Source organism: Falco cherrug, chromosome 14, assembly GCF_023634085.1.
Source record: "Falco cherrug isolate bFalChe1 chromosome 14, bFalChe1.pri, whole genome shotgun sequence".
In the NCBI taxonomy this organism is placed as follows: domain Eukaryota; kingdom Metazoa; phylum Chordata; class Aves; order Falconiformes; family Falconidae; genus Falco; species Falco cherrug.
The window spans coordinates 1134583-1143817 of NC_073710.1; the positions used below are offsets into that span (position 1 = coordinate 1134583).

At 62.0% G+C, this 9235-nt stretch overlaps 1 protein-coding gene and 2 non-coding genes across 5 annotated transcripts; 2 read left to right on the plus strand and 1 right to left on the minus strand.

Annotated features, from left to right (window-relative positions):
* Positions 1 to 3193: 3193 nt before the first annotated feature.
* TRNAL-CAG (transfer RNA leucine (anticodon CAG)) lies at positions 3194 to 3276 on the plus strand. The gene has a single exon. It is a non-coding gene; the product is annotated as a tRNA-Leu (tRNA).
* A 145-nt stretch (positions 3277 to 3421) lies between these two features.
* TRNAL-CAG (transfer RNA leucine (anticodon CAG)) lies at positions 3422 to 3504 on the minus strand. The gene has a single exon. It is a non-coding gene; the product is annotated as a tRNA-Leu (tRNA).
* A 64-nt stretch (positions 3505 to 3568) lies between these two features.
* On the plus strand, positions 3569 to 8320 carry PLLP (plasmolipin). 3 transcript variants are annotated; one of them, XM_055726531.1, is made up of 4 exons: positions 3569 to 3683; positions 6864 to 7037; positions 7477 to 7596; positions 7677 to 8320. In XM_055726531.1, the coding sequence occupies exons 1-4, from the start codon at positions 3594 to 3596 to the stop codon at positions 7785 to 7787; spliced, it is 495 nt and encodes a 164-aa protein (XP_055582506.1). In that variant the 5' UTR covers positions 3569 to 3593; the 3' UTR covers positions 7788 to 8320. The 3 variants fall into 3 exon arrangements, 2 of the variants coding, with proteins under 2 accessions (XP_055582506.1, XP_005446867.2); XM_005446810.3 differs by lacking the exon at positions 3569 to 3683 and adding an exon at positions 4410 to 4585; XR_003563363.2 differs by lacking the exon at positions 3569 to 3683 and adding an exon at positions 6122 to 6698 and having other exon boundaries at positions 6864 to 7300; positions 7477 to 8320.
* The last annotated feature ends 915 nt before the right edge of the window (positions 8321 to 9235 follow it).

Below are 9235 nucleotides of genomic sequence, written 5' to 3' on the forward strand. Positions count from 1 at the left end.
CTGCCCAGGCCCTTAACCGTTTTCAAGCCTTGCCGGCTCAGCTGAGAGACAGGGAGTCACCAGAGCCCTTCCCTCTCCTACCCCAGCTTTTCTGCACCCCACGGTGTAAGAACAGGGCACCTCCTTCTCCTCTGCTTCTGCCCAGAGCATCCACGCTCCTGCCGGCTTTCAGCTGCAGCCCAAAGCGAACTGCTCCCTCCCCAGCGCGTTCAGATGGCCGGGGTCCGCTCTGCCCCAGGGCAGCACACTTCTGCCTTACCCAAACTTTCTTTCTGGGACGGTGACAATGTCACACTTGCCCCGCTGCCTGCTGCCAGAGCTGCTTGGGCTCCCAGCCAGCTGCAGTGGGTGTGCGGGGTGGGTTTGGGATCAATGCAGCCTCTTGTCTCCTAGAAGAGCCCCAGGCTGCAGATGCTGGCCATCAGCCACTTGGTGTGGGCTGGGTACAGTTAAGAAAGGTTGCTGGGGGTGGGGGTGAGGGACTTTCTTGCCTTGGGCCACAATTTCTCATGTTAGCTGGAGGCGGCAGCTGGGGAGAACTGAAGAAAGCAGGGATGCAGCGTGTGGGGGATTCAAAATGCTATTTGGGGAACAAATCCCACCCCGTCACCCCCCCCACCTCCGGTGACAGAGCTGATCTCAAACCAGGGCTTGTGACCGAAGGCAGCCCTGCTCACACACGCCCGTGTGCCGAAACAAAACAAACCATCTGCTGCGAGAGCCGACATGCCCCTGCACCTTCTCGCGGAGCTGGACCACAGCCCGGAGACCTCCCTGCCGGCATCCTCCGCATCCAGGCTCAGCCCACCCCTCCAGAGAGCCGCAGGCTCCCCTGCTCAGGCCAGTGGGGCAAAATTTAGGCAACAGCCCGACTGGAGGCAGCAAGACCCCCCTGAGGACCCCAAAGTTGTGACAGGAGGGACGGGGGAGCACCAGCAGGCGCTAGAGCCGAGGCTCTCTCCGGGAGGGGAGCAAGGCGGCGGCGCAGCCGTCCCCGGGAGCCCCCGGCCGTGCCGACAGGCATCCGCCGGGAGGAAAGACCCCCGCCGGGCGAGACCGAGCAGCTTCCCCCGGGCGCACCGGATGGCTGGGAAATCCTCCCCCGTGCCCCAGATCCTGACCCGCGGCCGGGGCCTGGGGATGATGGGGCCGGGGGAAGGAACACGCGTCCGTTCCTGCTCCTGAGAGGGTCCCGCTCCCCCATCCCCAGGGCAGGGTCCTGCGGGGCTTCCGGAGCTGGCGGGCCCTGCCCCGTGCCGCGGCGGGCGATGCCATCGTGCGGCCGTTACCGCGTCCTCGGCGATAGCATCAGCGCCAAAAATTACTGCTTCCGTCCTGGAGTTAATTACAGTTAATTAGTAACACCCTCCCACCCCCCCGCCCCCACCCCACCCCCCGCCCTGCTAAAGTGTTTGTATGCCACAGGGAGACCCCCTAGCTGGGTGCCGGTTACTCGGGGCTGCTCTGGGGGGTCCAGAGCTCCCAAACACGGAGCTGCGTGTGGATCCCGATCCCGATCCCGGACACCTCCGGAGCCCGGGCTTCTCCCGAGGACCGGATAAGGACTTCCCAGGCCCCGGCTCCTCGGATCCCACACGGGAGCTGGACCCACGCTGCGAGGGGCTGTGGGGAGGAGATGATTTCAGCGCTGCTGCATCATTTCCTTCTCACCGAGGTGCAGCACGTGGGCACAGATAAACATCCCTGCTCCAAGGCTGGCGGGACTTTCCCTGCGGGACAATGGGTTGACCAAAACGTTCAAAAAATAGCTTTCCCTGCCGCCTGTGGCTTTTTCCCTTTCTGGCCTCCGTTCACTTCCCCCGGCTGGCTGCCCTCCTAGCCCAGACAGCTCCTGCAGGCGGCTGGAGCAGGAGCAGTCACGCCGCGCCGGGGCAGGCAGGGCCGGCACAGACCTCTCCCCAAATTGCAGCTGAAGTATTCCAGGAAAAGCTGGTTTGGGAGGAGGGTTAAGAGAGGCCGCTGGGAATCATGTGTCCAGCCATCAAGCCGGACCCAGGGTGACCCTGCGGGGCTTGCTGTTGGCTCCGGGTGGGATGCACAGCCAGGACCCCCACTGCCCTCCCGGCCTGGGGTTACTAAAAATTGTAACCAGGAAAATTCTCCAAACTGAGTATTACTTTAGAAATCCGATGGTGCTTTACCGAAGTGCATGAGGGATTTTTTTCCTCCTAATGAACGCACCGAGCTGCCTGAGGGTGCACGTTACATACAGCAGAGCACTTGCACCTTCACAGTACATGGCACACTCACGGTACATGGCACATTCACGGTATGTGGCACGCTCACGGTACGTGGCACGTTCACGGTATGTGGCACGCTCACTGTTACTCATGCACACCGCTGGATACAGGTTTCTCACCCCCCCGCGAAGCAGCACACACCCTCAGTGAGCATCACTGCTGTTCCCACCTGGCTCCCCACGCTCCCAGGTGGGGTTTGTCCTCCCTCGGGGTTCTGTGTGAGCTGAGGGGGGTGCATCGCCCACTGTCACCGTTGCCTTTGTCCTACTTTCAGCTCATTTTCCATGGGTTGTGGCACCTTAGCGGTGCTGCACCTGGGAGGACCCTGGGAGGGTCCCCCCGCACCATGCAGGATGTGGTGCGCTTCCCCCTGCCGCGGGCCGACTCCCTCGGCCCCAAGGCCTTTCGCTCGGTGGCTTGGGAGGGGGAATCAGCTCGGCCGGAGCTTTGTGCACAGAAATATTTAACACACAGTTAAATGCTAAACCCACGTGCGGTAATGCGGGATTTTGGGCAACAGCAGCTGCGGGCGGCCCCGCCTGGGGGGGTCCCCGGCAGCCTCCGCCCCCCGCAGTGCCTGGTGCCCGCTTCCCGTGGGATGCCCAAGCGCTGAGCTCTGCCCGAAGCCGCCCTCTGTCCCAGGCGCGCAGGGGCACCGCGGGGACACCGCCGGCTGTTCCCGGCCCCCGTTTTGCTCCTTGAGCAGCAGGCGCCACGGGGCGGCGAGGGCGCCCTCCCCACGCAGCCGCTGCGCTCCTGTACCGGGCACGGCCGTGGGCGGCCTCTCCCCAGGCGGGGCGGCTCGGCCGGGGCAGGGGCGGCGCGGTGCCGCCGTGGGGGGCGTCTGCCCGCGGGAACCCGCAGGTGGGGGAACATAGGCCGCGGCGGCCGGCACGGCTGTAGCAGAGGGCGCGGAAAGTGGGTGCCAGCATGTCAGGATGGCCGAGCGGTCTAAGGCGCTGCGTTCAGGTCGCAGTCTCCCCTGGAGGCGTGGGTTCGAATCCCACTTCTGACAATAGGCGATTCTTTTGCGATGTGGCGTTTGCAACGTTAATTAAAGCTAAGGAGTTAGTTAGTTTTAATTGTGGCCCTTTTGTGGTTTTTTGTTTGTGTTTTTTAATCGGTACCAGCCCCCTGCAGACAAAGAGCTGCAAAAAGGCTGTCAGAAGTGGGATTCGAACCCACGCCTCCAGGGGAGACTGCGACCTGAACGCAGCGCCTTAGACCGCTCGGCCATCCTGACTGTCTGCGGCCAGCGCCCCCCGCTGCCGCCTTCTGCTTCTCCCGCGGGGCCGTTTCGCTGGTCCCGGAGCCGCTACAGGGTAGGGGGAGATGCCCGAGGGCGGTGGGGGGCCACGGGCCGGTCAGCATCGCCCCCGCCGCGGGAGGGTAGCGAAGCCCCCCGGGACCATCCCCAGGCATGTGAAGGTCGCTGAGAGCCGCCAGCTCCGTCCCGGGGGGGGACCGGCCCCATAAACCTCGTGCGAGGGGACTGCGGCGGCGGGCACCTCCTGCTGTGCCCCGCGGCCCGCGCTGGGTCCGAGCTCCATCAGCATCTTCACTGACGATGTGGGGGCGGGGCGGGGGACACCACGCTGGGTGAGGTGGCTGGGGTACCGGGGGTCCCGCCGCCACCCCGAGGGACCTGCCGGGCTGGGAGAGGGGCCGGTGGAAGCCTGCCGGAGCCGAGGGCGGTGGGACCCTGGCCCAGGTTGCCCGAGCGGTGGGCGATGCTCCGTCCCTGCGCACGTCCAAGGCCAGGCTGGGCCCGAGCGGCCTGATCCGGCGGGAGATGTCCCTGGTGGTGGCGGGGGGGCTGCTCTGGGTGACCCGTGAAGGTCCCTTCCCAGCCCGACACACCCTGTGATCCCAGGGCTCAACGGGGAGACGCGCACGGCCCCGCCCCCGCGGAGGGACCACCCGGCACCGGGGCAGCGAGCTGGGGGGGGGGCTGCCCGGGGAGGGGGGGCTGCCCGGGGAGGGGGGGCTGCCCGGAGAGGGGGGGCTGCCCGGGGAGGGGGGGCTGCCCGGTGGAGGGGGGGGCTGCCCGGGGAGGGGGGGCTGGCCGGTGTGGGGGGGGGCTGCCCGGGGAGGGGGGGCTGCCCGGGGGGGGGGCTGCCCCGCCAGCACAGGGGGCGCTGCGAGGAGGGGCCGCAGCTCGGCGCGGGGCAGGCTCGGCCCGGCCCCTCGGGCTGGGGCGGCCCCGCGAGGGGGCCCGGGCGCGCGGCATGGCGCGAGGCCGGAGCGGCTCCCCGGGCCCCGCCGCCGCCCTGGACGGCGCCTTCCTGCTCTCGCCGCTCGGGGGGCTGATGGGCGCCCAGGCCGTGAGTACCGGGGGGCACGGGGGGCTTGGCCGGGTCCCAGCGCATCGCACACGCGTATTGCTTTGCTGTGTCGCTCTGGCTGGGGGCAGTTGGGTCTCCTTTGGCTGCCATCCCCTACCCCAGCCTCGCTCTCTGACCCTAATTAATCTCTGACCCCGAGTAGCTCAGGCCTCCCCCTCTCCTTCCCTCCCTAAAGCCAAAGGAAAATGCGGATTCCCGTCCTCATTCCCTTTGCCGCTTGAAGGCGGCTCCAATTTGGGCACCCCCGCAGGGCACAAGCCCGGGGGCCCGCGGGCTGCACGAAGCCCGGTGACCCCAGCTGAGCGGTGATGGGCTTGCTGCCAGGGTGCCCGTGGGGCTTTGGCTGTCCCTGGGCTCCCAGCCCTCCAGGTTGTCCACCCGCAGCCAGGCCTTGGCAGCCACTCTTGGGCGAGCCCAAGGGTCCTGGCACCAGTGACCCCAGCAGCAGCATCACCTGCTCCTGCTTCAGCACCCGAGCCAACTGCAACGATAGCCACTGCTGCTGCTGCTCCTGCTGGCACCTCACGCGCACCAGGTGCACGTCTGGGGGGGGAGGGCGTTCAGTTGCACATGGGGCCACGTGTGACCCACCCTGCCGCTGGCCCACAGTGCTGCCCCACTGCAGTGGGGAGCCGGTTTGCACCCCTCTCTCCCCAGGGCAGCCTCGTGGGGGGCAGCAGCCGCAGGGAGACAGCTGGCCCAGACCTGGCTCCCTGCTCCAGGCTTTGAGCCCTGGGCACGGCTGAGCTGGCTGTGGCGGGCGACCAAGCACTCCGGAATGGGTCTGGGAAGGATGCTGCCTGGGGGTGTCTCGCAGGAGCATCGGGAAAGAGAGATGGAACCAAGATCAGCAGAAGGGACCCTTCCACCCCACCCTAGTCCCACCTCTCCAGCCCATTGCTCGGGCTGTACTGCTAAATACGCCGCGCAGCTCCCATCCACTGAGACCCACAGCTCCAGAACCGCGCTCCTAAGGGCTCCTCCTTCCCCCACAGCTGGAGCAGGGCGGCGAGCACACGCTGCCTCCACTCCAGGAGCACACTGGGCTTCTTCCTGTATGTGCTTCTCCCCAACACATATTTTGCGATCACGAGTGTTAGAAAAGAATGTGACAGACAAGGAGGCATTGTTGGGACAGCAAGCACCAGGGCATTGCACCCTGACAGGACAAAGGCTGTTGTGTTTCTTCCATGAAAATAAATGATGAGGGCTTACACAGGGGCAGAGCAGCTTTCCAAAGAGCCCTTCTCCTTTGAGCCCTTATCCTTTGCTTGGTTCCATCATGGATTCAGGGCTTTCTAAATAAAAAATACCCACAATCTTGCTCCTTCAGGGAGCTGCCCAGGGAGGCCACAGGATCAGCTTCCTGTCCCCCTTGCTGTGGGCAAAGCAGGGCAGTATCTCCTCCGCAGCCCAAAGATCTGGAGTGGATGCAGCACAGGCAGGGGAAAGAAAAAAAAAATAAATGAAATGCTGCCTGGGCTGGGCTGTTCCATCCCTACCTGCCAGGGATCCAAGGGCAGAGACACCTCTCCCTACTGCCACCTCTGCGCCGGGGGCTGCAGTGGGGGAGAAAAAGGCTCTGCCCTGGCTCTGCTTCCTTCTCCTGGAGCAGGTCCAAAACCAGACTCACCTGCCTGATTTTTTTGTGGACCACTTTGCAGGCACCTGATGCTGCAATTGCTATGCAGTTAAACCTGCTTAACAGTGCAAGGTGAGCTCTGGAAGCGCTATATATGGGAGGTACAAACCAGACCAGACCTAACCAAACAGTGCAGAGAAGCTTGCTTTTTTTTTTTTTTCTTTTTTTTTTTTTAATGGTGCTGCACCTGGGGGTGGTCAAGGCTGACCCAGGGCCCCAACAGCCCCCCCACGTCCACCTCTCACCCAGCTCTAACACTGAGCCAGCACCTGCAGAGACAGGCCCTGGGGGCTTCTTGGCTGAGGAGGAACCTTTGGTGGCGAGGACGCCCCGGTTTCACCCGTCCTGCCTTGCGACCCAGACCATTCCCTGATTCTGTGACATCCCTGTACCGGCTCCTGGGGCGGCGGTACTGGGGATGAGCTCATCCCCAAGCAAGGAGCATCTCAGGTGGGCTTGCTGCCCTGAGCTATCTCAGTCCAGTCCTGCAGCTCTGGGGGGGTCCCTGCTTTGCTGGAGCCAGGGGCCCCAACTGCTGCAGATGCTGGTGTGGGTGATGCTCTGCTTTCCGCCTGCAGGAACCACCACCTGACACTTCCCCCTTTCACCCCACAGGTGCTTGGCTTGCTGGTGTGGGCTCTCATCGCCAACACAACGTATTACCTCCACGCGGCATATAGCTGGGTGATGTTTGTGTCCATCTTCTTCTGGATAGTAACAGTCCTTTTCTTCGTGACTTACCTCCTGCAGCTTCAGCTGAAGTTCTACGTGATCCCCTGGCCCCTTGTGGTGCATAGCCGAGAGGGAGCGAGGGGGGAGCCCAAGTGGGAAACATCCTGGGGAGGTGCGCCAAGAGGACCAGGGCTTCAGGCTCTTCTGGGCTGATGGAACAAAGTCCCCTGCACTTTGCACGATGACATTGTTTTATTCTGCCCCTCCATTGCTTAGAAAATGTTCAAAACAGGGAGCCCTGTATCAATCCAGAAAGTTACAGCCACTGCATCACTGCTGCGGTCGTGGTGTCAACCAGAAACCTCTCAGCACAGCCTGAGGTGCATTTAATGTGATGTTAACCTGAAGTTTGTTCCCAGCGCGGAGGGCTGGACTCTTCCTCAGGTGTTTCTGGGGAAGGAGGAGGAATGTGAAACCAAGCCTTTTGCTCATCCCTCATCCCAAGTGCGCGCAAGCCTGAGCCCAGACCTCACAACCGCCTCTTTGCCTTCCCCAGCTGATGATCTTCAACGCCACGGCAACTGTCCTGTACACCACTGCCTTCGTAACATGCGCAGCTGCTGTCCAGCCTACGTCCTGGTGGCAGTGGGATTACAACCGGAGAGCTGCAGCGTCCGTAAGTAGTGAGCGAGCAGGTGAGGGCCATGGGGCTGGGGTGGCCACCACACTCACGTGTGGGCTGTGCTCGTCTTCCAGTTCTTCGCCTGCCTCCTGATGATCGCCTATGGGGCGAGCACCTTCAGCTTCCGTGCCTGGAAAGGGCTGGGCAGCCACGCGGCCACCAGCCAGGTGACTGATCACGCATAAGGAGCAGGCAGCAAAGCCCAGCCACAGGCCACCTGGGTCAGCTCGTGCCGGGCTCGGTGGCTCGAGGCCTCACGTGCCACCAGGTCTCATGTTCTTGGAGCAGCCTGTGCTGGCAGTGACGGTCGGTACCAGGTCGCACCAACAATGCTTTGGGGTCTCTGATGATGCTTCCAGCCAACGCGCCCACAGCACAAACCCACCGGTGCCAACACCGACAGCCTCACCGGGAGGACACAGACTGGCTGGAGGCTGAAGCTCCTGCTCATCCTTGGGGCTCATCCAGATCCTCACTGGCGCAGCTCCACTCAGGGGGCTCAGCCAATTCAGCATGTTCCAATACTAAAATTCACTAAACCAAGCCCAGCATCCTGTCTCTGGTCATTCACAGCTACAGTGTAAGTAATTGCAATTAATGTGATACGTGAACGGTGGCAGAGCTAGAAGATGAAGGCTAAGCAAAGGAAGAGGTCTAAACTGTTCTTGTATTGATTTCTAACAATTTTATGCTTTAAATAAAAATCTTCCTAAATCCAGCTCTGGAGTCTGTCAAGAAAAAGTAGTTTGTCTTGCAAGAAGGTGGCACGTGCGGTGCGGCGTGGAGCGGGCAGCAGAGGCGTCACTGGCAGAGGCGACTGCCCCTTCCCGCTGCATATGGGCATGGCCACCCAGCCCCAGGCAGGACGGCAAGTCCCCAGGGGCCACCCGGCTTTGCTGTGTGTACACACACATGCACACACGCATAGACCACGCATCCAGGACCACAAGAACGTGACAGAGGTGCCAAGGCTTTGGTGCGCTCCCTCTTTGAGGCTTGGTGCCATACACACCACAGAGTTCATAGCAGCCCCTATAATTAACCAATGAGTCAATTTTGCCCATTAGCTACAAGTGGTCTTCAAAAATTAAAACTAAGCCTGCAGATGCTTTGGGAACATGCACAGGACCGGTGCCTTGGGAGAACGCAGAACCACGCTGCTCCCTGCCACCACAGTCGACAAACTCACCTTTCCCTGGGGACATGGCTGGTGTCTGCCAGAACTAACGTGCTGCCCAGCAGACACCGCCACTTTTCCCTTCACATCCTCCTTCTACAAGCTAATAAAACCAGATGAAATGACTTCAATTTATTTCTGGATCTTGCTACACAGGAAAGCTGGCGTACAGCAAGTGACACTGCCAAAATTGCTGTGCGGTCTGCATGGGGAAGGTTCCAACAGCTTCCCACAGAGGCAACTGCACTAAGGGATGCTGTGAATTGGAAAGCGACTGGCCAAACTGACCGATCTGCCTGCCGCTGGTGTTCAGTGGGCTAAATGCAAGCCAGTTTCCACAATGATGAACATACCCATATATAAATCAGTAGCAGTACAAAGGCAGCCTCTTCATGCATTGTTATGACGTTAAAACTCTGAAAATGTGCAGCCAGACTTAGACACAGCTCATTATAT